The sequence below is a fragment of the Melanotaenia boesemani genome, chromosome 10 (assembly GCF_017639745.1).
Source record: "Melanotaenia boesemani isolate fMelBoe1 chromosome 10, fMelBoe1.pri, whole genome shotgun sequence".
Taxonomy (NCBI): domain Eukaryota; kingdom Metazoa; phylum Chordata; class Actinopteri; order Atheriniformes; family Melanotaeniidae; genus Melanotaenia; species Melanotaenia boesemani.
Window position 1 is genome coordinate 25,442,216 of NC_055691.1, and position 27,876 is coordinate 25,470,091.

The 27,876-nt window shown below is 36.8% G+C and overlaps 4 protein-coding genes across 4 annotated transcripts; 2 read left to right on the forward strand and 2 right to left on the reverse strand.

Moving 5' to 3' along the window:
* Nucleotides 1-221: 221 nt before the first annotated feature.
* slc24a1 (solute carrier family 24 member 1) lies at nt 222-6,702 on the reverse strand. Its single transcript, XM_041997392.1, has 9 exons — nt 5,635-6,702; nt 4,661-4,720; nt 4,230-4,338; nt 3,095-3,175; nt 1,650-1,738; nt 1,194-1,460; nt 1,011-1,100; nt 626-792; nt 222-522 (listed from the first exon to the last, which is right to left on the reverse strand). The coding sequence occupies exons 1-9, from the start codon at nt 6,700-6,702 to the stop codon at nt 273-275; spliced, it is 2,181 nt and encodes a 726-aa protein (XP_041853326.1). The 3' UTR covers nt 222-272.
* Nucleotides 6,703-11,087: 4,385 nt separating this feature from the next.
* Nucleotides 11,088-16,810, forward strand: ints14 (integrator complex subunit 14). The gene is made up of 11 exons (XM_041996835.1): nt 11,088-11,702; nt 11,843-11,950; nt 12,759-12,914; nt 13,225-13,343; nt 13,447-13,589; nt 13,677-13,769; nt 14,718-14,862; nt 14,989-15,122; nt 15,460-15,578; nt 16,145-16,210; nt 16,311-16,810. The coding sequence occupies exons 1-11, from the start codon at nt 11,481-11,483 to the stop codon at nt 16,542-16,544; spliced, it is 1,539 nt and encodes a 512-aa protein (XP_041852769.1). The 5' UTR covers nt 11,088-11,480; the 3' UTR covers nt 16,545-16,810.
* A 22-nt stretch (nt 16,811-16,832) lies between these two features.
* Nucleotides 16,833-20,238, reverse strand: hacd3 (3-hydroxyacyl-CoA dehydratase 3). The gene is made up of 11 exons (XM_041996836.1): nt 20,032-20,238; nt 19,385-19,427; nt 19,219-19,292; nt 18,971-19,135; nt 18,728-18,773; nt 18,474-18,584; nt 18,235-18,362; nt 18,052-18,164; nt 17,710-17,816; nt 17,501-17,632; nt 16,833-17,410 (listed from the first exon to the last, which is right to left on the reverse strand). Exons 1-11 carry the CDS (start codon nt 20,107-20,109, stop codon nt 17,334-17,336), a joined length of 1,074 nt encoding a protein of 357 aa, XP_041852770.1. The 5' UTR covers nt 20,110-20,238; the 3' UTR covers nt 16,833-17,333.
* A 97-nt stretch (nt 20,239-20,335) lies between these two features.
* Nucleotides 20,336-27,801, forward strand: ppcdc (phosphopantothenoylcysteine decarboxylase). Its single transcript, XM_041996837.1, has 5 exons — nt 20,336-20,534; nt 22,458-22,553; nt 22,928-23,056; nt 23,160-23,328; nt 27,213-27,801. The coding sequence occupies exons 1-5, from the start codon at nt 20,391-20,393 to the stop codon at nt 27,299-27,301; spliced, it is 627 nt and encodes a 208-aa protein (XP_041852771.1). The 5' UTR covers nt 20,336-20,390; the 3' UTR covers nt 27,302-27,801.
* The last annotated feature ends 75 nt before the right edge of the window (nt 27,802-27,876 follow it).

Genomic DNA, 27,876 nt, shown 5'->3' on the forward strand with positions numbered 1-27,876 from the left:
AGAAATTGTGCATGAATGAGGATTAGTTGATAAGAACATTTTAGCAAGCTGAATCTGTTTCTGAGGGCAGTGTTTTTCTACAGATGATAACATCTATTGAGCAGTAATTGTTTCAAAGAGTCTAAATGTGTTTTTTTTTTTCTTCTTCTTAATTCCATGAGACATACTCACCTTTTTACATGATTAGATATCCTGATCCTTGCTGATGAGATCCATATATGTGAGATTCAACAGTTCAACAGTCACTGTAGAAAAGGCCTCTGTTTGCACTTTCAGATTGAAACAGGGCAGACTATGATGCGATCCTCCAACATCACACTGAGCACCAGGAAGATAAAGTAGAGAAGAAACATGGTGAAGCCCAGCCCCTTGTTCATCTTCCATTTACAGGCTGCGATGGAGATGATGACAAAGAGAAGCATGAGGAAGAGCAACACGATGGCACAGAAGAGCCCGTTGCTGCTGACGGCCACTGGAGAGAAACCATGGATGGCTGAGTACAAGAGCCATGGGACTGGTAGACTTTTGAGAGATAAACACAGAAAAGAGTCATAAAAAAACAATATAAAGACAAGTTAATGGTGTGATCAGGTGCTTTATAAATTATCCATCTACAGAGGCTCACCCCACAGTGATGTCAAAGATGTTGCTGCCTACAGAGCTGGACACTGCCATGTCTCCCAGGCCTTTACGAGCCACAATCACACTAGTTATGAGGTCAGGGATGGAGGTCCCAGCAGCCAGGATTGTTAGGCCCATAATCTCCTCTGAGATGCCTATGGTTTCGCCCACCTATGAAGACAAACCAGGAGTCAAGATAGAAAGATGCTACAGAAATGAAATATTACTTGCATTTTTTGCAGAGATGGCAAATTTAATACATGAACTGAGCAACACTTTAAATTATAATCAGGCAATGGGATTTTGAGTATCTCATTTCAGTGAAAGTTACCTTGTGTCCATGTACACAAAGAAGAAGTATAGCAAAGCAAATGTGTGCAGAAACCGACCTGATGGGCCCACCACACCATGAGGTAGGAAAAGATAGCAATCCACATAATGGAGCCCAGGAATGTGATCGCGAAGAATTTTCTGGATTTCTTTTGGTCAAAGTAAAAAGGAATAAAGATAAAACACAGCTGGATTTTTTGGACCACAGTTGATCTCAGAAACAAATCCTTAATGTCTCTTACTTGGTTGCGAACATCAGGAACTGTGAGCCATAGAGGGAAGACAATGGGCAACAGGAAGAGGTAGGTGGCTTGCTTACGTCGTGTCTCAGGCCAGTGTAAGGAAAGAGGTTCATCTTCTTGTTCCTCTTCCTCTTCCTCCTCAACCTCTTCCTCCTCCTCCTCAGACTCTTCTTCACTGGATTCTTCACTTTCATCATCACTGTCTCCTTCATCACTCCCAGAATCTTCTGAGCCCCCTGACCCACCCTGTTCTGCTGGGACATCATCCTGAAGGGGAAAAGACATCACGCTGGATAAAAGTAGAGGCACACAGAGAAGACAGAAGCAAGGACCATATAAGCAAAGAGAGGCCTGCTGCAAAAAGCTGTAGCTCTGTACATTGACTCTTACATAGACAGGTATCAAAGATAGACTTCTGGGCTTTTTGAAAGCCACCGGGACAGGGTTGGGGAGTACCTTCTTGTCCTCTGGCTGTTCTTTCTTCTCTGTATCTGTGGCTGGGGCAGCATCTTGCTCTTTGGTCTGATCAGTTTTCCCTCCACTTTCTGTGAAAGGAATCCCAAACATTTTGTTAAGTTGCTTCAAGTCTTACTCTCTACAAGAACTCTAATGTAAAGACTGCTGTACCTGTTATACATAGGACTGCAGTTAATGTTTGAAATGAACTCTCTTAATTGTTTTAATGATTATATTGCATGAACTTATTCCTACTTTTAGTACAGAGTGTTATGTGGTGTAATAAAATTCCAACTACTTGTGTCAATTTTCATTTGATCATTAAGTTTCATCTGGTTGGCCAATGACACACAAGTGAAAAAAAAAATCATTATAGAAGCTGCTGCTGAGTTTTTATTGATTTCGGGGCATCTATACATTTGTTGATATGTTTTTGAGAAATAGCATACGAAGAATTATTTATATAATTATTCTGAATTAATAATTTAATCACTTTTAATCAACTTTAATCAACATTTGAACTTGCCATTGTAGCAAGCTTTCTGCATATCCCTACAGGTGTTATGAACTGTAGTTCTTCTGAAGAAATCTCTGCCTCCCAGAGGTTGGAAGCCCAGGTTTAATCACTCTGTACTGTAAATAACTTTATGTCATTCATCCATTACCCAAAATGTTGTTGTGTTTTTTAGGTGAGCTTTGAGAAAAGCTAAATAAGCATTTGTGTGCTGGTCCTGGCGAAGTGAGCCCTCCTTGATTGAATGACATTGATTATACTCCTTGGATGACCCTTGGAAAAAGGATCTACATGAAAATTCTAGAGTAAAACAACAGCCAGTGTACAGAAAAATATCATCACCAACAACAACAACAAACTTTGACCTTGGGTGGGATTTAATCTTGTGTGTAAATGTGTCGTACATGTAAAGCGCTTTGGATAAAAGCGCTATATAAGTACAGACCATTCTTTCACTAAAACAATGATGTGAAACATCAAGCCAGGGGATTGGAAGAGAATAAAAAAAAATTGAGTGGTACAATCAAACTTTGAGGCTTGAATACCATCCATAATCTACGCATGTAAGGACCAAAGAGCTCTGAAAGACTTGAAAATCACCCAGTAATACTATCATCTCTAACACAATGCCTTAGGATCTTATATTAGTTGTTTATATTGCTTCCTGGCAGTCAAATAAAAATGTACATTAAATAAAATCTGCCATAAGTAACAGTATAATGTATAATTATAACCAGGAGCATTATCATACATATCTTGTGTTTCTGTGTCAGCAGCATCTGCTGGACTCATTCTTTACTAAAGATGAGCAGTTTTGATCATATGGCTTTTATGTAAAACTGTATTTTGCAGCCTCTATAATGCTCAGACTAAAAGCTTATTAAAAAAAAGTGTCTGATAAGTGATTGGCCATTATATTATTAAATGTTACCTTCACTTTTGTCATGAGATTTTGGTTCTGACTTCTTTCTAGCCACACTTGTCAGAGATTCAGCCTTTTCCTTAAATTTCCCTATGAAAACAAAGATTAACAAGCAGGTTCAAAGGAATTAGTACCTCATTAGAGTAAGATAATTAAACAGTGATATATAAAAGAGAAACAAACAATCTTGAATTAGTAGAATCAGCATTATTTTGATTGTTGCAAAGATCACAGCTGTAACAGAAAGAAAGAGATTCTAAATGCAACAAGTCACACAAAGAAACTAAACCTAAAAAAAGGATAGATTCATTCTTTTTGACCATACTGAGCTAGCGAAGTTGGCTATCAAGAATAAATACCTGCAACTCGAGTTAACATGCAGATAAATATAACACATAGTCAAACAGAAAGTGTTTGTCATGCATTATGTTAAGCCTCAAATAGTTCTTAAGTTTTCTGGATGCACGTGACAAGACGTCTCCAGAGCATGCACTGACTTATCACTACCTGTGATCCATATTATGTAGGCTCATTTAAAAGCTGATTATTGTGCTGGAGTCATGGATCGTTTGTTGCCCTGAGGACAGTAAGTTGAACCAACCAAGAGCAGGCAACACAGGAAAACAGTCAAGCAGACATGGTCTTACTGAGGGCAACCAGAGATTGTGAAAATATACTGAGATTACTCTGGTATGATTTCCTTGGAATTACATATAAAACTAACTTTATGAACCTAACAAAACATGTTTCTTGAATATGAAAGGCAGAACAGGCTCAGGCCAACCACACTGTTTGACCAGCTATACATTTTTTAACTAAACTAACAGGAAACATGCCTTAAAAACTGTAAAAGGACAAGAATTTTTTTATTATTATAGAACAATCTCCATATTGATTGCAACCACACCAGTGAGATTCTTTTTATGTTACTTTATGGTTCTACAAAAGGATCCTTCTATAGACTGAGGCGGGTATTTATCGACTTAGTATAAATCTGGACTTAGTGATGCCTTCATACAGGACACATAGCTAATCCATTTTACAATGAGAAGCATTTAGTACACAGAAAATCTTTATCATAGCAGTTTTTAAGGTACGCAGCTATCAGTGAACAGAGCATTTGTTGCACTAATGTGGCACTCACCATCTCCAAGAGGGTCTAACGTGTGAATCATGAGTTGGAAGATGGTGTTTCTCATGGTGCTGTTGTGTAAAGAAGCTGAACTCCCCCCTCGCTGAAGGGATGGCTTCAACTGGGGAAAAAGATGGCTGAGGTCATGACATCTACTCACTACATGGACAGTGAAACATCACTGTTTGACAGTCATCTCCAAATGGATGTGAGGGTATTCTTTATTACAAGTGCATGAACATCATCCAGCACTTGCAGTGAGGCTTTTACACATGATGCTATAATAGACAGAAGTGAAGACAGTTAAATAAAGTGAAAGAAAAAATAAAAAAAAACAAATGATCAAAATGAACAATGGGATAATAATCACCAAATGTGTTTGTTGTCACTCTTCTTGTTGGTTTGGTTTTTTTATTTTTTGTTTCTTTTTTTTTTTTTTTTACCTTTAACCGATTCTTGTCCTCTGGAACAGGAGGGGCATTATCTTCATCGTCCCCATTTGTCTGCATGCAACAATGTTGTTTTCAGTGATAATGTTTCATTGGTAGAGATAGATCAAAGTTATTTCATTTTTTGGTAGAGTTTTAAAAATATATGTTAAATGTAATCATATGTATTACTACTTCATACATTGCACATATACGGGGTCATGGCAGCATTATACGTCAGTAGTAGAGATGTAGCTGTGTTCAACAGACAAGGTTACAAGTTGTAAACAAATCTACCCTAAACCCACTTTAAAACCAAAAGTAATTCAATTTTACAGCAGTGTGAAGAGGAGCAGCATTTTCAGTACTACATTATTTCATTTGCATGTATGGAACCCAGTATTAGCAGCATGTCCTGCTCAGCAAAAGCTCTGAGTCTAAACAAACTCTTCATCTTTATTTTGAGTAAAGTAAAGCCTCAATCACATTTACCAAGGTTAAAGACAGTATATGTTGATGCTACAGTTTGTGGAGAGCTGTAGCTCCTCAAGGGATTAGTTTGAAGTGGCTGATCAGCTTTGGTTGCCAAGGCCTATGCTAGTAGCTACCACAAGCGTCATTTCACACTTTATTCACCTTTAACACATAAAGAAAACTACAAGCTACAAGCAGAGGAGGTGATGCCAAAAGTAATGACAAGTGTGATTATTGTCAATAAACTAGACTGTAAATAATGAAAAACAGATTAAATAATGCTACCTAATCACTTGCCATATTATTTGACAGTTAAGCAGCAAAACACAGATATTTTTTTTCCAAGAACCTCAAAGTAAGGTGTTTTAACTAATAAATATGATTAAATTTGTATTTTACAATGCTATACATGCTAATACATCTAGATGGATCTAAACAACATGTCAAAGGTTGCCAAAGGAGAAAAACTTCAACTTTAAGTACCTTAAAACAAGTTCTGTCAGAGGAGTGCTTACCTTTTCAGGTTCTTCCACTGCAATAACTTTCACAATGCTCTTGTGTTTGTGGAGTTGGGTCTTGAACGCTCGCTCCAGTTGCACATTGTACTTCATAAAGATGACATAGAAAGAGTAGCCAGCCACCAGCATAGCGCTCTCCCACCACAATATGACATTATCCAAGAAGAAGATGATTAGTAAGATGAGGTCAAATATGTAGAATGAGACATCTCTAAAAAGTGGCCACCAGGTCAGATGAAGAATCTCCCGAGAAAACAAAGCACACATTCCAATCACAAACAAAATGTTGAAAACTGCTGAACCAACAATTGTGCCAATGCCCACATTACTATGGGCAATGAAGACTCCTATCAAGGAGGTAAAAAGCTCTGGTGCAGAACCTCCAGCAGCCATGAAAGTGGCTCCTGCGACATCATCTGAGATAGCTAGTTTGTCTGTGATAACCCCGAGCGCAGGCACAAAGAACTCATCACAGACAATTGCAAGAGACACAAACATGTACATCATCCCCAAAATGTGGAGAACCACCCATCCTCGCCTGCGATCTTCAATAGAGAAGATATCTTCAGGGTATTCACCCTTGACATGTGGAGCTTCACCAGGGGAAGCTGGAGAAATTGTAGTGACTGGAGAAACTGGTGTGGGGGTCTCTGCTGGTGGTTCAGGGGCCACATAAATGCAGTGTACAATAGTTCGGTTTGTGGTTGGCACCTGGGGAGATTCAGTAGGGGTGGATGCTTTGAAATCTGAAGTTGTATCAGTATTTGTTTTAATATCTGTATCCGCATCCGTATGATGTACCACATGCATCTCTGGTGTTGTTTGATCTGTGGGCTCTATTTCATGTGTTGCAGTGAGCGGTTCCTCCAGTGCCCCAGGCTCTGCTGTGGCCTCCTCTACACCCTCTGTTGAGCCTTCTCCAAAATCCTCTGCAATCTGAGGCAATGGCAAAGGTTCATATAATCGGGCACTGATGGTCAGCTGGTAGAGGGTGCATAGGAAAACTCCAGATAAGAGAAATAAAATCCGGCTCAACTGCAGTCGCTTCCTCCTTGTACAATGCATCTTCCTCTAAAGCAGTGTTGCTGATGGCTAGGTTGAACTAGGCAGCATAAATGAGCTTTGATAGAGTCCAGCTTCTTCCCCAGCAGACCATGGGGTAACAAAATTCAAAGCTTCAGTGGCGAGATTCATGTCACATCATCGACTTTTTGGAAAACCTAGCCTAAAGACCAAAAATAATTTTTTTTAATATTCATGCATACATTTGACACATAAATCATAGCTGGTTTTGTGATTATGCATGATAGTGGTTTTCCAAGAGAATGAATAACATCAATGTACAAAATGCCACAAACTTCAAGGTAAATAAAACCTACAGGAAAGATCATGTAAGGAAATAAAATAATGTGCTCATCAAATCCATTAATAACAAACAACTGTGAATTTTAATCACAAACTGGCTTACCATAAATGTAAAGTCTTGCCAGCTCAGAAGTGAAAACTTCTCGAAAAATAGCTTTCCAGAGTTTAATGTTGCAGCAAAGACATAAACTGACGGCAATGACCAAAGGGTTATGTAGGACAGAACAAGTCTTCACAATGGATCAGCATAATACTTACCACCTGAAGTCTTCTAAGAGGATTAGATGCATTGTCTCACTCTCACTTCATAAGGATACCTAGGTAACGATCAATACAAAAATAGGAGGGTGTGCAATAGGGTCCTCAATAGTAGCTATTACTTCTTGGGTAATAGTAATTACCCAAATACACTACATCCTGAGAGAAAAACAGAGAGAGAGAGAGAGAGAGAGAGAAAGGTCAGCTATCTTTCCATGCAGACTTATTATTTTAATCAAGAAAACCCACGAATGGGCCTTAAGCATTTTCAGTGTTACCATTTTTCTGTATGACATCAATGAGCAAAATTGCCCCGACCTACTTCATCATCCAATTAATGCAGCAAATACTATTGAAGAAAAATAAAAAACAACTTCCAACAATCTACAAAATGTAATGCACAAAAGGGGAGATTTGGCAGTGGTATTTTATTATGACCTGCACCACACCACTACACTGTTCCCATTCATAACACCCTGTGGCATTTTATTGATGGGAATACTGATGAGTCACTTGAAGCACTGAAGTTGTCCATTAGGGTGCAAAATTAAATGATTGACTGATTGAAGTGTTTATTTAGAATATGAAAGATAAAATAAATACAAAAAAAGAGATGAAAAAACAAATAAGTGAAAACATACAAGTCATACAAATACAGATTTGAAAAGGAGTGAGAAGAATTATAACTCATAAAATACCACCCCTTCTCCTTAAATAATTAAAAACAATAATAAGTTTAGTGTTAAAGTAATGCCCTAATTTATATTATAATTGCCTTCCACACAGGCAAATCTCTCTTTTTGTTTTTTAGTTTCTTTTTTTACTACTACAAGCTTAATTTTAACCAGCCACCAAACTGCAATACTGGAAGCAAGCCTCGATAATGGAAGATATGACCAGCATAAACAACTTTGGTGTTAAGAATCAATCACTGCACCAGCAGCCAAATATCCTACACTTAGACACAAGCATGCTTACAGTTAGTCTGTCCTACTTGTTATTATTGGATAAGGAGGAAGGGTAAAGCTTTAGGGAGTCTGTGCCACCCAGATTTATATATTTGTTAGTGCATTATTGGATATTAAAGCTAGAACTGATTAAATATAGTATGTCCCTAAACTCCTTAAACCAAAAATGTAAAATGTGTTTCATTTAGAAATTTATAAAGTAAAAAGAAAAAAAGGCTACATTTTTTTAGAGCATCCTGTAGTCAATTGGATGGGTGAGACAATGTGTTTGTGTTTTCAAAAAAAATCACTGGCTAAATAATTATTTTTTTCTGTTTCTGTTAACCTTTTGAGTATTTAAAGACATTCAAAGACAAAAACCAAACAAAGAAACAACAGCAATGACAGTTTTGTTTTCAGCTTGAGTGAACATTATGTTTTGAATGAACAATGCTGACATAACAATACACACATACATATTTACATGATTACATAAACAGGTTAGCATGGGGGTTTGAATGGCTATTTTTGTCCACTACTACTTACGGCACAAAAACAATATACATACATACATATATATATATATATATATATATATAAATGTTACAAATCAAAGCATCATACCTGATATGAAACAGCATATTAGAAATCTTAAGCCCTTTCACCAACAGAGCAGACAATGAAACAATATCCCAGCATTAGGCTAACAATCACAAACAGAAAGTAAGGCAAGGGCATGATGGAACCAAGCACTTTATTCATTTTCCATTTACAAGATATAATGGAGGTGATGGCTAAGAACAGCATGAGAAAGAGAAGCACAGTGGCAGAGACAAGCCCATTGCTGGAGCCATGACAGTTGCAAACTATTGAATGAAAAGAGAGAAAAATGCAGGACAAAGACATATCAATGCATTCAAGTGTCCAGTCACCATTTCTCAAGATGACAGCTAAGACCATTTACTCATCTCACAGTGATTTCAAAGATGTTGGCGCCCATGTTGCTGGACACAGCCATGTCCCCCAGCCCTTTACGAGCCACAATCACGCTGGTGATGAGGTCAGGGCTGGATATTGCTGCACAATAACACTCCAAAGGGTTTAAACCAGATAAGTCACCACAAAAATTTTTCTGATTCCTGTGGGACAAGGCAGAGATTAAAACATAACATCAGAAAACAGCATTTGAGGCACAGTTCATCTAAAATATCCTAATCAGTCTCACCTGTCTGCGAACATCAGGAACTGTGAGCCACAGTGGAAGGACGATCGGGAACAGGAAGAGGTAACTAGCTTGCCTGCACCTCGTGTGGCTCGTCCTTCTTTTGATTCCTCACTTTATTTTCATCACCCTCGTTTTCACTGGGGCCACCACTGTTTTTATTGTCATCATCTTCATCATAGTCTCCAGGGCTTTTGACACCATCCTCTCCAGAAAGCACATTCCCCTCTGAGGCATTTTGCTGACTGGCATCTAAATTATTCAGTAAAAAATTATACACACCTAAAGTGTGCCTTAATCCATTCATTAGGCACTAATTTTCTGTCCCTTTATCCACTGATGTTGCAGACTGTACTGAACTGTTTACTTTGCTTGACCTTGCAGGTTTCTTCCATCAATGCTCCTAAAGGTATGAAAGTTTGTGATATGGAATGTAGAAGCTGTGTAAAAGAGGACTATTTGTTTCTATTTATAATTTATTGTTTATTTATTCATTCATTCATTCATTCATTCATTCATTCATTCAGTCATTCATTCATTTAATTTCATTCAAGTGTCAACAAGATATTGTAAGTTCACGGGGAATTTGGAGATAAATTTTTATTTAAGAGCACAGTGCTTACCTTTTCATATTCCAAGGCAATATCATTGGTCCTGATGCCCTTTTTGTTTGCAAACTTGGGTCTTGAATGTTTTCTCAGCTCTAGCATTAAATTTCACAAAGCTGACATACAGAATAAAAGAGACCACCAGAATCAAGCTCTCCCACGAGATTATTAAGATGATTAGTAAGATGAGGTTAAATATGTAAAATGACACATCTCTAAAAAAAAATCGGCCACTGGGTCAGATGAAGAATCTCTCGAGAAAACAAAGTACACTCCAGTCACAAACAAAATCTTGAAAACCAATTTTGTCCAAAATGTATTTTGGCCCACTCACAGTCTGTAAAAATTAAGTTGCAAAAATGGTGAGATCAAAATGCAAGGTCGCTTTACCCGCAAGCAAACCGAGGCGTGACAGAATCCCAGACTTGCAAGTTTACTCCTAAGTAGGCTATATCTGTAATAACAGTCTTAAGTTCAATAAAAAATAAAAATAAAAAAACAAGTCCAATCTTATGAGATTTTTATCTGGTAAGCACTTATTCACAAAGGGGTCAGCCAAAATTGAGAATAGAATAAAAATATCAGAAAAAAGTCTTAAGTTTTTATATTACGGACAACATGAGCTGACTTACTGTAATCAGATGGGCGCCTCCTCTGAAAAATGTATCGGTCAAATATCAAAATACTGTAATGTAACTAGATTTTAAAGTACAGACAGACTTTTTGTACATCATTTTTTCGTACAGTGATGCATTTCGTGGAGGATCTAGCACAAAAACATCTGATGTTGATCTCACTTTCTCCACCCTTTTCACCCTCAGAATTTTTGATTTTCTTAAAAAAATAAACTTAAATAAATAAATAAATAAATAGAACCCACACTGATTTTAAATTTACGATGGGGATTAATCAGACCTATTCTGCTTTAAATTAAACAATTCCCTCCTTAATCCTTTATAACTAGTTTTAAATCATATGTAAATATAACCTGAAAAACATAGGAACTATGTATTCATTACTAACACACTTACTCGGACAGAGATTTTGATGCACACTAACAGAACAGTGTTTGATAGGATGAAGTAAAACACGAAACGGCACGGGGATTTTAATCGAGTCATATTTGTTATTTACTTAATAGTTATTGTTATGGATAGTTAGTCTTTCATATTCTATGAACAGTAATCGGAACATTTTCTTAATTTGGTCTTTTGTCGTTACATTGCAGAATGATAACTTACTAGCCAACATTAGCTAGCAGTCCTGTGCTAACATGTTCCTGTCTATATAGCTTTTAACGCTATTAATGAGTGTTATTTCCTAATCGAACCTCAACGACGACGGCGCTCACAAAGAAGTGCTTCTGGTAGTGACACATTAGGAACACTTTATAAGGCAGATTAAGTCAATTTCTATACTGCAATTTTACATTAGCAGTAAGCCATGCCTACCGTGGTCTTGATGGACGTGTCCCTGTCCATGACACGACCAGTGTCACTGGATGGTAGCGAGGAGTTTCAGAGGAAGAACCTGGCTGTCCACGGACTTAATATGTTGTTTGAACACATGGCTTCAAACTACCGCTTAGAATTCACGGCGCTGATGGCTTTTTCTTCACTCTGGGAGTTATTGGTTCCTTTCACAAGGGACTACAATGCATTACAGGTAAAGAGTCCCTAATATGTTACACATTTTTGAAAAAAGCCAAAGCACGTTGGGTCCTTTTCAGAATTATGTGTGTGGTTTTTTAAGAGTGTGACTTTGAAGAAGATCTGGGTTTAAATATATTTTCTTATTCTTTACAGGAAGCCCTAAGCACCCTAGAGGACTATGATAAGACATGTGTTGAATCAGCTCTTCATGGAGTTAGTAACGTTGTTCAGCAGGAGTGGGGCAGTGCTTGTCCCTGTCAGGTATATTGGCAAGCTCTTTTTAACTACTACTAGAATTTTACATTTGAATGTATGTATTATTATAGCTACTTTTCATTTAATCCTATATAAGTTTGTGTTCAATGAAAATGAGTCAAAGCATTTACTAAAGTATTGTTTTGAGGCACATTTTTGTAGTACTCCTAATTCTTTTGTGTACTTGCATGCTGTGTTACACTTTCATTTCACTACATTTCAAAGGAAATTGTTGTATTTTATACTCTACATTTACCTGATAACTTTGGTTTGCTAGATTCTACACAGTGGATACTCTTTAACAGTCTTTTAAATGATAATAAAATGTTAAAGTGGCTTTCAACATGCCTGGCTTCACTTATATTACAAAAAAAACAGTGCTTAATAGGGATTGCTAACAGGTCCTCTAAATATTGACATCCACAACAAAAGTAAAGAACAAAAAAATATTCATATGATCCAGAAAGTCCAGTTAAATGAAAATAGACTTTTGCATCAGATTTATTTATTTGTTCCAAAACAGTTTATTATATTAAATCCACCAAATTCATCTGGTGTACATAAGCTAGGTCAAACTAGGTCCAATTTTTAGCAGCTAAACTGACATGCTTTGTACAAACGGTTTGCTCAGTGATATGTTGGATATAATGATATATCAATCAAGCACACTAAACGATTACTTATTATTTAAGACATGTATTTTTGTGCCATTACAGATTTACACTTGCTTAAGTAGAATGTTTCATGCAGAAAAGAATATGAATACTTCTGCACAAGTGCTTATGTTTATGCACCACCCTATTTTGTCCTATAGGTGGTGCTAGTAACAGATGGATCACTTGGAATCGGAAAGGGTTCCCTACGCCACTCTCTCCAAACCCTGAAACAACGAGGGGATGAAAAGAAGTTCCCACTTCCATTTCCTTTCCCTACAAAACTGTTCATCATGTGTATAGCCAATGCAGAAGAGGTACAGCGCTACACCTTGTTGTTAGCTAATCTCCAGTTTTTTAAAGGGAAAAGTGATCAATAAGTGTAAATGTATGGATAAAATGGGATCAGGTGTAATTCATAGTAAGTAGCATATAATTTTCCCTGTTTGAGTTCACAGCTTTGTTTGGCAGCATTATCTTAGAAATGGGACATTTTTAAATGAATTGGAGAATGTCAGATTTCCACCTATATAGTTGTTTGTACACACCAATATTTTTCATTCACAAACCCTAAAACTTGTATGTCAGAGAAAATGCCATATTCCCACCTGTCTTGTACTATTGTAGCTACAAATGACTGATGCCATGGACAACTTAGAGGAGGTACTTCGTCTCAGTGGAGGGGATGGACAGATCTTCACTATGGATGGACCACTTTGCATGAAGAGCGTCCAAACCATGTTTGGGTTAGTGTTTTGCTGAGAAAACTATGCAAGAGTAACTGCATTTTCATCTTTTACAGTTATAGTGAGACATCTTTGGCCATATTGTGTGTTTGCATGTCTCCAGGAGGCTGATTGATTATGCATACTCTCCCTTCCATGCGGTGCTGCATTGTGGGAACCTGTCGTCAGATGTTCAGGTGTTCCCTCGTCCTGAGCCTGTTGTGGTGGATGAAGAAGTGGAGCCCATGCCCCGAACAGTCAGCACAGGTTCTGAGCAGGCTTTACACATCATGACTGTAGTTGGATTTACAAGATTGTGTCTCACAAATATTTATCCTTTTGTTCACCTTTTAGATCTGGAAATTGTGGGATTCATCGAAATAGCTGACATTTCCAGTCCTCCTGTAATATCAAGACACTTGGTACTTCCAATTGCTGTGAACAAAGGTTTGTTTTCATGTTTTTAAGAAATCATTCTATTGACATATTAGCATACAATTAACAGATGAAATCTTGCTGAAAAAAGTAGAGTTAAAAGAACAAAACATAACATAACCAGATATGAACTTTCTGCTTTGTTAAATTTGTTTTTAAAATGTTGGTGGCTGCTATGACGAGAACAAATTGTTTTAAATAAAGAAAACCCCTTTGCAACCAGGATACAAACAAAAAAACTCCAAGTTATATAAAAGCAGGAGGAAAAAAATGGAGATCAGTGAAACATAATCCATGAACCTCAATATGCCAGTGATGGATATTTACTTTTTTTACATATATTTATTTATTTTCTCACTTATTTGAGGCATATTGCACTTTAGTATACATTGAAAGCAAAGATCCAGTGGCCTCGCAAACATAAACACATCTTCACAAAATATTAATGAAAAACATTATTAAGAAAAAAAAAAAAAATAAAATCAATCAATCAATGAATAAAATATTAAAATACATAACAAAACAAAATCAAACTAACATACAAAAGGGGTATCAAAATATTGTTTCACAATACATAAGTCCACATGGTCTAAATTGCCAAAGTAGTAAAAATTTTAAAAACTTCACGGGTCATTTATAGTTTCAAGTGAGTTAAGATCGGTTTACATACTTTGTAAAACTTCTGACTGTCATCTCTAACCTCATACCTCAGTTTTTAAATGTGTAAAACACCAATGATTTCCCTGAGCCAAATTTAAAACAAAGGTGGAGAGTCAGATTTCCAGAGTTTTAAAATGCACTTTTTCGCAATAACCATGCCATATGCTATCACCAAATTAGAATTATAATCCCAATTTTCCATAGTGCTAGAATATCCAAGCAAAGCAGTTTCAGGTTCAGGAACAATATTAACATTCAAAGCACAAGAAAATGGATATTTACTTTTTACTTGATTTTCAGACGTGGATGAAGTTGGTACAGGAGCCGCGGATGAGCTTGAAGAGGAACCTTCTGCCAGTCAAATGGCAGGCAAAAGTCCAAATTTTTGTGTTCTTCTACATGGAAGTCTGAAGGTTGAGGGAATGGTGGCACTGGTCCAGCTGGGGTAAGCTAAAATAAATATAACAGCCTTCAGAATGAAATATATAACTCCTATGTACATCTGTGCAGCAATAGATAATACATTTTATATAAACAGATTACTTAAATTAGTTTGCCTTTTTCATCCCAGGCCAGAGTGGTTTGGTATGTTGTATTCTCAAGCAGACAGCAAGAAGAAGTCTAACCTGATGATGTCTCTGTTTGAGCTTGGGGCAGAGCCTCTGCCTTGGCTGGGCAAGATCTCATATTTGGGACCAATTTCAGGTAACCTTCCCCCCCTAAAACATGTAATATTTCTATGCAGACACAAACTAAATGTGTTCTTCATGTCTGCAACAAATCTACAAGCTCTCCTTTACTGTTAAAAGACATAATAGTTTCATACACACTTCATGACATTTTTTAAACATTGTGCAACTTTTCATTAAACATGGCACTCTAGCCCTTGTATAAATAAATGATTGTGTTGCCCTGAAGATCAAAGGGCTCTGTTTGTGTATATAATCATGCAGTTAATAATTAACCATCTTACTGCTTTGATTATTATGCGCTGGATCGACTGACCTCATTTTAATGTTCCGGGATCTTCTTGGAATTTTAGAGGCTGCTGAAAATCCCTACGGAGAGGATGATAGTAAAAGTCCATTCCCTGTGCAACCACAAGTCAAACGAAGCTATGCCCAGAATGTCACTGTGTGGATTAAGGCCAGTGGACTACAGGTGCACTTCAATCGCTGTTTATATGTGCTGTTAATTGCTGCAGAAAAAACCAATTACATAAATGCAGAGGATTTTAATCTCATTTTAAAAATCTGATAAAAATAACTGCTCAGAAAACAATAACTGTGAGATACTTTTGCTCATCACAAAGTTAATGTGCCTCAACTGCTGGCTTGAGCTAACTTTTTGCATCTGGTTTATGCTTACTGGTATTCCAGTAACTCAAAATAATTGATAATCAGTTTTTTTTTATATGTAAATAGTTTTTAACATCCAGTTAATCCAAACATAACTGATTTGTTGCATCAGCACAAGTCTAACATTTAGTATGACTGAACCCAAAATGAATACATAGGGTGTTATATTGTACATGCACGGCATCAACAGTACATCGTAATAATACAATGTAATGATTTGTTGCTATGGTAACTTTTTTCCATTTTCACCCATTCATATCCTATTACTTGAAGACAGTGCTACATAGTTTTAATCATGTTCTTACCTGCAGGACTGTATTTATATTGCATTATTTCCTGCGATCAGACTTATTTTTTGTTATTGTACAGACTGATGTTCAGAAGATACTAAGGAATGCAAGGAAATTGCCAGATAAAACTCAGACCTTTTATAAGGTAGGTTTATCTATAATGGCTTTCAACAATGATAGAAAAAAAGATTAGATTTTAGTGTATAAAATATGTGTAACTTGTGCTTTGAATTTTAATCTGTCAGGAGCTCAACCGTCTACGAAAGGCTGCTTTGGCTTTCGGTTTTTGGGAGCTCTTAAAGGGAGTGGCTGATCTGCTGGAGAGGGAGTGCACCCTGCTGCCAGACTCGGCCCATCCTGATGCTGCTTTCCAGCTCACCCATGCAGCACAGCAGCTCAAACTAGCCAGCACTGGCGACTCGCAGTATGCTGCTTTTGATCACAACATTGCTCCCATGCACACTGATTTCTCAAGCTGAGCCAGTTTGTATAAATGGACTAAAGATGCTGCAGCCTGAACCAGTGTGGACCGACGTGAGGCAGTACTGGATCTTTCCAGAATGTTTATAGATTTTTTTTTTTGTGATAGACATAGGTCAAATGGATAAATGAAAATGTTAGTCTGTACATATTTTTTTTAAACATTTTTCAGTTTTTTTTTATTGGTCAGATTGAAATTGAATCATCTTTCAGTACAACCACAAATACAGGATGCGTAAAAATTTGCATTCAAAAATCAAATGATTGTTATAATAATAAAACCGTGAGAAGACACCAACATTATTTTTATTAGTGGGCATAAGGAGCACATAATACTTTATATTCTATCAGACACCAGTATACATTTCCCTGAGTTTTGTGGAATTGTTCAGAAATAACTGTTTGTTGGGGCTACTGTTGTTATGTCATTTATATACCAGTTATTTATAAATTACAGCAGTGTCTCATCAGTGCTTGCAATAGTGCAGTCAGTCAAAATACAACATTAAAAAAAAAAGATGAGAGAAAAGGTTTAACACAGGATGTTAAGTACTGTGGCTTTTGACATTTCTTCAGCAATATCATCTGATGTTTATCAGTACTTAATAACTAGTATGCGGTGATGAAATACTGTGTTATCTGGTGAGACTTCATTTTAATTATAAATGAGTTGACAGGAAACTGGCTTTGGAAAAGAAAGCATAATAAAACTGAATTGAAACGGCTGGAGTAGGGTGTTAAGAGAAAAGCAGGCAGCAGAGGTGTTTGAGGAATGTTGTTGATGAGTCTTAATTTGCTTTTCTCTTCTTGGTGCGGTAGCGCCTCTTCCTCTGCTTGTAAAGGTGGCGGAAGTTGGTCACAAGCCCTGAAGATGGGAAAAGGAACAAGACTGATATTGTCACTAAAATAGAAACAGATGATACATGTCAAGACAAGTTGTTTTCTGGTGACCTACCTAAAAACATGAGGACAAGATAGATGTAGAGGATATAGGAGAAGTTGATGGAGGTACCAATGGCTTTCGGCAGTAGAATGCTGAAGAGTTTGGTTTCATCAAAAATGGGAATGGACTGTATCACTGCAACAGCTATTTAAGATGAAGATGTTAATGACAAGTGAATGTATAGAAATACATTTCATTCAGAGAGAAATAAACAAGCTCACCTTCAGCTAAAACACCTAATGGATACAGGGGTATCCAGACTGTGTAGCGCAGCCAAGTGAGGGTTTTCCACTCTGTATTGAAACAGCCCAGCATGTAAAATGGATACCTGAAATTGCAGCACCATGTTGGCTTTAGGCAGAGCAGATGTAATTCTAATCAACTAACTCACATCTGCTTCCAGAACAATACATCCTCAGTGTTGTCTAAATGGCCTGTGGGTACCAATGTTTAATTAAAAAAAGGAAACAGTTCACAAGATGTATAAGATTTTATTTGCAAAATAGAATTTAGATACAAAAACAATCTATTGACATCACTACTGATTATGGACAGATACTTACCGAAAAATCTCAATAGCGCTCCACAGATAGAAGACAAAAAACACAACTGGTCTATGGTGCATTTCCTCTAAACTTCCAAAAATGATGAAGAGGATAAAATTCCTTCCAATGACCTACAAATAAAGACCTAAATTAGTTTCTGCACAACAAATATATTCTAAAACATGAAGCAACCTTTTATACCTGTATAACAGTGGGGATGACACCTGTACGGACTACCCCAAAAGCAGCATTCAGGACCTCAACGGATGCCAGGATCTGGCAGAAGAACATCACGTCTGATATTGTGTGAAATGTGTCGTACAGAGAATCTGAAATAGGTTTCAGAGATGAGTCGTCTTTACAGGCTTTTTGTTATATTTATAACCAAAGCCAAAAATCATCATGAAACTTGTAGCAAACTACAGTGGAATATTTCTTACCTTTGCCAAAAATAAAGAGCCGAACGGTCATGTTAACAAAGATCCATGAAAATCCAAGAAACTGCACCAAGTTATAAATGAACAAAAAGGCAGTTTTCAGGCTGACGAACCCTAAAAGCATTTCAAAGAAGCATGAGACAGCTGAATAGAAAAAACCATGCAATGTTTACAATTTCCTGTAATAACTGAATATGCAAAACATTTTGAAACCACCTGATAGAGTATGTGCTGCCATGAAAATTATTTACACTTACCATCTTCTTTATGCCTGAGAGCTCTTGGCCTGTTCCTTCTCTCCTCCTTAACAAAGAAAAAAATTCAAAAGTGCTAGTCCCTTGCCTTTGATGTCAATAGTATTCATTTTATACAATTATTTTTTAACAATAGTGGCATTTTGTGAACTTTGAAACTTCTGAAAGTTATTTAACAAAGCTGTAAAAAGCAGAGTGATTGCAAGGAAAGGTGTCACTGATGGAAAAACACTTATTTAGTCTCACCTTTTCACGGATCTCCATCTCAGCATCTGACTCATCTAGCCAGCGGTCAAAGTCTGGTGCCAGAAACACTGGCTTACGCTCCTGTACAGTCAGCCTTTCCCACCAGCCTCGCTTTTCTTTTCTCACTATGACATTTACCTGCCGCTGTGTTGATTTGTGGCTCACCTGGGCATGCAGGTTCATTTAATGAACACAGGAAAACAGAGGTATAAATGAGAAAACAGGAGGAATTTAAAATTAATACATACCTCTGACTTAACTGGTAAAAGAAACTCCAAGTTGAACTCGTATTCATTTTGTCCTTTTGCACCATGCCCCTGGGCTACACACAAGATAGAAAAAAGTCACATTTCATCCCTTTTTTAGGCTGCATTAATATAAAAATGTACATAAAAATAAAAGAATATATCTCACCTCTGAACTGAAGGACGTTCTCATGCACTTGGACATCAATTTTCTGCATAAAGAAAGACAGGCAGATGATGAGCATATCTCTTATTAAAAGAGAGCTTAAGTGCCATTTCCTGTGTTATGCACATAGCACTATTACAGGACTAATTAATCAGACCTAAAACAAGATGGGCTCACTTTAATCCGTAATAAAAGGTAAGATGTATTTACCAGATTTATTTTCTTCCTTGAAGAAACTCTTAGGGAAATTAGGAATTTCACAGTTTTACATTAACTCCTTTTCCTAAAACTTTCGATAAAACCCCGCGTGCAGGGTGACCTAACATAGCTACGTTCCCTCCCATTGTGCCAGAGGGCATGTACGTGTGACCGACTGAACACAAACACACACGTTTTCTTTAAACCCTGATACCACTAATTCCCTAGACAAATAAACAGGTTTGGTTGGGTCAAACCTTTCCTTACAGATATTGACACAGAGCTTTGGAAATATTAATTAACCTAAAATGATCTTTACGTTTATCTTCCAACTGCACAGCTAACTTTAAAATAGACGTACAGCCCTAATATGCATTGATATTTAACCTCGAAGGCATGAAATAAAGCTCTGGCAGCTCGAAAAGGCAGGAAGGAAAACCCCTAACACTCACCTGAGCATCTGTCAGCTCTACTCGCAGGTAAATTTCTTCATGGCGTTGAGCCCAATAAACAAGAGGAGTCAGTGTCATTGCTAAAAATTTTACAGAGCTTGTTTTAAAAAAGACTGGATTGTGAGATTAATCAATGAAGTTGACTAGCTACATGCTAGCTTCCCCGAAGCCTTCAGCCAATACCCAGAATATTCCGCGGACGCGCGCGCCCGCAATCTGTCAGCGTAGCGACGTGCTCGTAAGCGAAGAAGACCCGATCGAATATGCTCTTCTCTGATTGGCTCGTTGTGAATATTTACGGAAGTGGAAACGAATCGGCATCACGGCAGCTTGTTAATCATAATTTGTACTATGCTAATATGCAGACAGACGACTGCGTTTCATTTCTAAAAAGTGATTTTTTAACATGTTCCGGGACATTTCGGGTTCTTGTTGGTGTAACAGGAAGTGTCGCAGCTTTGAAACTGCCTACTTTGGTTTCCCAGCTTCTTCAGCTCCATGGGGTGAGCTTTTTCGCAGCTATGTGTAAAAAAAAAAAAAAAAAAAAGGGAGGGGGGGAGAAACTTATTGCAGTTCCTGTTATCTGATATTTTGTTATCAAATATAACCCTCACACCCACAAACGCCCTCTTGTTCCTCTTAACTGTAGCGTGTATAGCCTCACTTTTACACAATATGCAGCCCCATTTAATTGAAATGAAATAAACTTGAAGCTATGTTTTCTGGATTAGACTGATCAGATTGCAGTTTGATTTAGCTAAACGGGTCTGAATTTGTTTAACCAGCTAATTATATTTCATAACTTGCACAGCCTTCCGTATGAAAACAAAAATGGGGAAGTGAAAGCGTAAAGGACAGGAAGGAGAGTAGGTCTTAAAAACGAGTGCAAGGGTTACTGAGGAATAGTTTTGCAATACGCTAAAGAAAGGCACTGAAAGAAATGTGCTACTAAGCAGGAAGAAGAGGCTATGTCTCAATGCATTCCAATATTAACTGGCAGATAACATGCACATATATACCAAACCGTATAGAGTTCTTGCTGTTATTAAAACACCATTAAACTCAAGGTAAGAAAAGTATAACCCCAAATCAGAAAAATGCAGGGCAATGTGGAAATGTTAATAAAATAAACAAACAAAAACAAGTTTTCTGTTTAAGTGCAGATAGTATACACAATACATGTTAGTCTTGACTATGAAAGTTGAAACAGTAAAGATTTTAGCATTTTGTAATGTTGCCATCCTCACAACAATTAAAGATGTTCTGGCATCGCTGATGGAAGCAGTGAAGAATATCAAGTGTGTGATTCTTCATGCAAGCACATCTTAAGGTGTACAACAGCACAGGGTTGTTGTCACAGTTTTTCTTTTAAAAATTTTCACACAATATTTACTGGAGGAAATCAGGAATGCAGACAAGCCAGTCCTGCACCAATATCCTTTTCTTCGACTAAAGAAAATGTGGTTTTGCGTTATATGGATGTCCCTAAAAAGATGTCATTCGCTTTTGTGTGAATGTTGTCATCACATATAGGCAAAGAGGCTTTGTCAAACACTCTAATACAGTCCCATGTGATCACATTATGGTGCTTTTCATCCTTTGTTCAGCACACACTGTCCATTTATTCCAGTACACATTTCCCCTGTGTAATGATCCGTCTCAGATACATCTGAGCTCAGAGAAGTCAACACCACATCCAGTCAAGGTGCTGTTTGTAGAATGCATTTTTGTGGTTAAATCAGCTATTACTGAATGATGATTATTGTTGCAGTGCCATCTGAGGGATTGGAGATCATGGGTGTGTTTATCACCTGAATTGCAAAAATGGATGGACATATACAAATGTTATTAAGTTCATGAGACATAACCGGAAGTTCCTTGGGTTCATACTGTATGTCATTTTCCATACCGTCAACTTGTTCTGTTTTGGAGGTTGTATTAATATCAGTGTTAGTGTGACTGTGGACACCAAAAACTGGACTGAACCAAGACCATGACACCTTCATTTGGATCTGTACTATTTTTCAGACATCAAAGAGGGTTATTGTTCTAATTAAATATTTTATTTCTTATGAAAATGTTATTAAATGACAGTAACACTGAATGTTGTAAAATATTTTTTAAATGAAACAGTAGATCTTTTAACAGTATTTTACATATTTGAGTCAGCTGCTCAATCTAACATTGCTAAATAGGATTAAATAAAATGATAAGTGAAATAACTCCAACTTCACTAATGAATATGTAAATATATGAAATGACTATAGCGGGGTTTCAGAGGTGATAGCTGTTAATAAAGAAAATCCCATTACTTTAGTAAAAAGTACATGCTGTTATATTAAAATAAAGACAATATTTAGTGAGAGTTGTACAACCATTTGCAGATATCTTTCTTTTTCAGAATTTAAATTGTTTTTGTGCCTCAGGTTGATGTAAGAGTAGTCACTACAGAGCATGCCAAACACTTCTACAATCCAGCCGAGGTCTCAGTGAAAATCTACAGTGACAAGGATGAATGGGAGGTAATAACCAGCTTGCCTCAAATATTCTTTTATAGCCACCATTAACTTGGTTTCTTAAAGGTGTGTTATATCTACTTTTTTGTTATTTTTGTTAATACATGTGACCTATGTAATATTTCTATATTGTCTACATGTTCTTTCATGCTTTCAAAGTTAAATATATAAAAAAATTCCTTAATTAAAATAGTATTGAATTAATTAAAGTGTGACATGAGTTGTCAATAAATTGCTTGAAAGGTTTAAAGTTATTTCCAATAATTTTGAGACAGAGGAGATTCAGAAAAGATGGTGAAATATTGGTATCATGCATCATAGAGAGGAAGTTAAGAAATAAGTGCTTCACTTGTTTGCCAAATGTCCTGTCTTTTGTTTAGCTTTGGAAACAGAGATCTGACCCTGTGCTACACATTGAGCTAAGACGCTGGGCGGACCTTTTGGTCATTGCCCCCCTTGATGCCAATACTCTTGGAAAGATTGCTTCTGGTATTTGTGACAATCTTCTGGTGAGGATATGAAATTATTCTCTATATTATTACTACCAAGAAAGTTGTGTCAAACAATTTCCCTGAAGTTATTTCCAGCTTGATAAGATTTTATCCTTTTCAGACATGTGTAGTAAGAGCCTGGGATACCAGCCGACCTCTCCTCTTCTGCCCAGCTATGAATACGGCAATGTGGCTGCATCCCATTACATCCCAGCAGGTATCCAGACTGAAAGAGTTTGGATATGTGGAAATCCCCTGCATTGCTAAGAAGCTAGTTTGTGGAGATGAAGGTGGGTTAATTTGTCATTTAATTATAAAAAAAAAAAAAACAACAACTTTGAATTCAACAAAAAGTAAAAAAAAGGCACAAAAGACTTGCTGATCATAATAATGGGAGCCCTTTTGCTAGAAATAAAATTAAACTCAACTGTGCGCTTTTTAATGTTCAGATGTTGTAAAACCTTTGAGGAAATAATACTTTACCTAAAGGTACACATGTTGAAGGCTCTGACATGCTGTGGGGCTGCTTTGCTGGCTGCTTGTGGGTGCATTGAAGCATTGAATGATTACTAAATCTCCATTTAGAAAAGAGCCTACTGTGTGGTCCAACCTACCATAATTATGTTGCTATTGGTGTTGAGTTTGTGCTGTGTGTGTTTTGAAGTTTTTGTTGATTTTCTTCCCACTGTGCCACAGCTCACTCTCTGAATCTGGCTTCAATTATCGTCTTGAGTCACATCCAGTGAGGTCCACTTTGGTTTAGTGGACCTTACATTTTATAATTACTGTATACTAGCAGCTTTGGTCACATGAACATCAGGCTGTTTGGAATCAGTTGGTCTTGACAAATTTTTTCTGTCTTATTTCATCACATATTTCTCAGCTCCTCTAGTCCAGACTGAATGTTATACCAAACTGTTCTATGTGTATTTTTAACATTTAGATAATCTGAATAACTTGTCAGCTGTTCTATTGAGTCCAGACAATAGTGGACATTGAATATACCCAGTAATTTAGATATGTGTAATTATTATTAAGGGATGTCAATATTTCTTTCCTAGACCTGTTGAGTAAATAGGAATTCATCTGGATTTCATAGTTTCGCTTTCATTGCAAAAGTATTCAAGTTATTTAGATATGCATCACAGAAATGCCATAGAATTGTGTAATTTGTTATAATTCATGTCATGACTTGCATGCTTGTTGCTGAATATTTTGGTGTTAATGTGAGGCTGGCAGGTTAGAGGAGATCATGAGAACATTTCTCTTGCCAACTTCTTGTGAGCGAAATTTGTTCTAGATTGAAGATGGTTTTAATAAATACCTGCAGATCTGCTGATTTTGCCTGTGAATACAGTCAAAAGCTAAAAAGCATGTTTGCATACAAGTTAAGAGTGGCACATAAATATTATATAAAATGACAAAATAAACAAAAATAAAAATGCTTTTTAGCTGTCAATAATGTCCATAGTATTTTTTCTTCTGACATGAATTTTATCAACTTGGTGTAACTTTGGTAAAAACAAGTAAAACTAAATTATTCTTTGACTCTCAGTGGCTGCTAGCTGCAGAATTAACTTAGATCAGGTGATCACCACTCTTGAACCTCTTGGGTCAATGTCCTGCAGGTTTTAGACATTTCCCTGCTGCAGCACACCTGAATCAAAATACTGGGTTATTAAGAAGTTTGTGCAAAACTTAACAAGCTGTTGGTGAACCATTTAATTTAGAGGGAAACATCTAAAACCTGCAAGACAGTGGCCCAGGAGGTCTGGAGTTGGTGGTCCCTGGTGTAGGTCAACATTATCATCTTAAAGCAAATAAATAGTGTACTAAAGGTGACCCCCACTTAGCACTGTCTTTTTTTTTTTTTTTTTAAGGAAGTGACTGGAAAACACCACCGCCACTTTCTAAATAACAGGAATGAGTGGGATATGAGTGTCACCATTTCACATTCAATAACACAGGAGGCCTGGAAAGTGTCTCAGTTCACACATTAAGTCTTCAATCTTTTGAAACAAAATAGTTATTTCAAGACTTACAGTTTATGCTGTGCTGAAAATGAGCACTTCCTGACAAAGTGGCCCCAGTTTCAGAACAAACATCACCACAGAGCAAAGGAGGGCATGAATCAAAGGAAATGGTAAATGCCAACAGTGTGGGAGGTCACATCAACCTACTCACTGCACTTTGTAAGATTATGTCCTCAAATAATGCTTGATATATTGTAGCAAGTTACCTGATAGAAACATGTTTTGTAAGCTCACTTCACAAGGCCCTGTGCCTGTGTGACCCAGTGTGTTTTAAAGTGCTTTACTGATTGTCTGACACCCCTTCATACCAAAGCAGGGGGAGTAAGTCTTTTAAATTTCAAAGCAATAAACAAGCCCACTTCATGCAACGTTTGGTTTTGTTTTAACATTTCACTCAGTATTGTATTCTGTTTTACTTTAGTAACTATTTGTGTATAAGTGTGGCCAAACCACAAGGGCTGAGTGTAGCCAGACAATCCCACTAGTATCCATCGCTTTAACTTAGATGGTCAGAATGTCAATACTTTTGTTTTAAATTCGGCTTAGATGAGATGTCAGATTACTTACCTTGCAACATATTTCAGCCTTTAGATTCTTAAGAACCCAACAGGCAGTTAAGTTTTGATTTGTCAGCTCATCAGTGTGCATTTTCGTACACCTTCCTATGCATTGACATCCACTTTCCACAACTTGCCTTTGTTCGTTTAGCCACATATGTTTATAAATAGAAAGGAGCGAACATTGGAAGGTACTAATCCGCAAACCTTTGTGCAAAGAATCACTTTTCCAGACCCATCCAGCACAATGTTTTGCATTTCTTGCACTTTCCTTACTCTTGATTTTTGCTTCTAATCCATTCTCACTCAAGAATGGTGAGGTCTGGTTGTTACTAAATGTATTGTTGGACAGATATAGAATATACATACTTGCACAGTTTTACTTCAGAGGGCAGGGTCACATGAACCCTGCCTGTATTTGCCTTTTTACTTGCCTCTAATTCCAACAGGTTTTAAAGTTGTTTGACCCAGTGGGTACTGTAGGTTAGGTTTTTAGCTGATGACATCCACTGACTGTCTATTTAGAACCCAAACAAAGTAATCTGGTTTTTAACAACTCGACAGCTGCTATGCAAAGTGTGATAGAGGATTAATGTCCCAGAAAATATTGAATTTAGGAGAATGTTCTGCAAAGCTTTTCATCAATGATATTACACACTGAACTTTTATATCCAGGGTAATACTCGCCTTTGTAAACTACTTTTTACATCACAGTGGTGTTTTGACGAAGCGCTTGATGAAGAATTTATGATTCAGTATGAAATACCAGTTAATTAATTTTTTCCCCCTTTTTTAATAGTATGTCTTTCCTGAAGTTTTTTAGAGGGCAAACCAACTTAAAGTAGGCTGAGATTTTTTTTCCTGAAGAATAGAGTGTAAATACTTGCATGTATTTCCTGCAAATAATGTGGTAATGATTCATTAACAAAAATCTTATAAATGCTGCATGCTGGAAAGTTTTGACTTCAAAGTTGTTTCAAGAAGTGTTTAGTTTTGTGGTAATGAAAGAAAGAAAATGGAAAACTTTGCATTCAAGCTACATTTAGGCTGCAGTTTCTAATCATACTAAGAATTGTCTGCAAAGAATTTTAGATGAATTTTGGAAAATCAGAAAAGTCTGAGGGATCTTGTCCAAGGTCTTTTTAATAAAGCTTAAAAAAAAGACAAATAGTACAAAAATGAAACCATTTTTTTGAGTTTCCAGTGTCTGCTTTGTATAGGTCAATCCCCACCCCCACCCACCCTCCCCTCAGCACTGTGTGGTTTGGATACAAATCATTTTTAATTGGCCCAGCCTGTTAGCATCACACTTTCTACTTTTCTTTTCACATGTCAAATTCTCTCTGTTTGGCTGCACATCTGTCTCTCTTCCTACACCTGGGTGCATCACAAGATGGGCTATCAAAGGTTCAAGGACACTTATTCAAGGAAGAGTGCCTTTTTTATGAACGTGATTACATTAAAACATATATATTAATGTATGTGTGGATTTATTTTGTTCCTTTTTTGTTGTTTCCTGACACTTGTTTTTTTTTACCTTCATATAGCATTTATTATAACAATTTTTTCCTTACTTTGCTGTAGGTAAAGGTGCCATGGCAGAGGTATCAACTATTGTCAGTGTTGTCAAACAATATCTTCAAAAACCAGATGAGTCATCACAGAAAGCATGAACATCATCGCACAGCACGATCTGACACCAAAAGCCAGTAGAAAATAAAGCACAATGGCTTGCCTTCACATTTGCATGTAAAAAGTACTACGCTTGTAGCACACTTAAAGTTGCTTTCCTTCTTCTTTCTTTTTTTAGGATTTTATAGGGTTGGACAGACATCTTCAGTTTGGACTCTTGATAGGGCAGGGCACTTTTGCCTGACATGTGACTCCTAACATGTTTTGGTTCAAACTGCAAAGTCTGTAGTCTTATCAGCCTGAAGGATACAAGTTTTAGCTGTTTAAAGTTATCGTGGCTACATAACAGTATTCAGGTCAAATTATTCTCCCAGTTTTATTTACCTGTGACTGTGTATTTCTGTTGTTTATAATTTCATTTTTTTAGTATAATTATATCATTGTCTGCTAAATGTGATTGTAAAATCTAAGCTGCTAGACATGATTTATTTACTTTTGTGTCTTTAATGATGGAATTGAATAAACGGTGGCAGTATCAAAGAAAAAGTTTCAAACATTTTATGTATTTGATTTATTTTGTTTAAAGCAAAATGCAAAATGCTTATTTTGTTTTGTA

Bases quoted from the DNA above. Each gene is read 5' to 3' on its own strand.
- ints14 (XM_041996835.1), top strand. From the start codon at position 11,481: ATGCCTACCGTGGTCTTGATGGACGTGTCCCTGTCCATGACACGACCA. The intron at 11,703-11,842 runs GTAAAGAGTCCC...TATTCTTTACAG, and splicing joins GGGACTACAATGCATTACAG to GAAGCCCTAAGCACCCTAGA. The intron at 15,579-16,144 runs GTGCACTTCAAT...GTTATTGTACAG, and splicing joins TTAAGGCCAGTGGACTACAG to ACTGATGTTCAGAAGATACT.
- slc24a1 (XM_041997392.1), bottom strand. From the start codon at position 6,702: ATGCATTGTACAAGGAGGAAGCGACTGCAGTTGAGCCGGATTTTATTT. The intron at 4,721-5,634 runs GTAAGCACTCCT...TGTTGCATGCAG, and splicing joins CAGTGGAAGAACCTGAAAAG to ACAAATGGGGACGATGAAGA. The intron at 1,101-1,193 runs GTAAGAGACATT...TTTGACCAAAAG, and splicing joins TTCCTGATGTTCGCAACCAA to AAATCCAGAAAATTCTTCGC.
- ppcdc (XM_041996837.1), top strand. From the start codon at position 20,391: ATGCAGACAGACGACTGCGTTTCATTTCTAAAAAGTGATTTTTTAACA. The intron at 20,535-22,457 runs GTGAGCTTTTTC...TTTGTGCCTCAG, and splicing joins AGCTTCTTCAGCTCCATGGG to GTTGATGTAAGAGTAGTCAC. The intron at 23,329-27,212 runs GTGGGTTAATTT...ACTTTGCTGTAG, and splicing joins GCTAGTTTGTGGAGATGAAG to GTAAAGGTGCCATGGCAGAG.
- hacd3 (XM_041996836.1), bottom strand. From the start codon at position 20,109: ATGACACTGACTCCTCTTGTTTATTGGGCTCAACGCCATGAAGAAATT. The intron at 18,585-18,727 runs GTAAGTGTAAAT...AAATGCTTTTAG, and splicing joins TCTCAGGCATAAAGAAGATG to GGTTCGTCAGCCTGAAAACT. The intron at 17,817-18,051 runs GTAAGTATCTGT...CTGCAATTTCAG, and splicing joins AGCGCTATTGAGATTTTTCG to GTATCCATTTTACATGCTGG.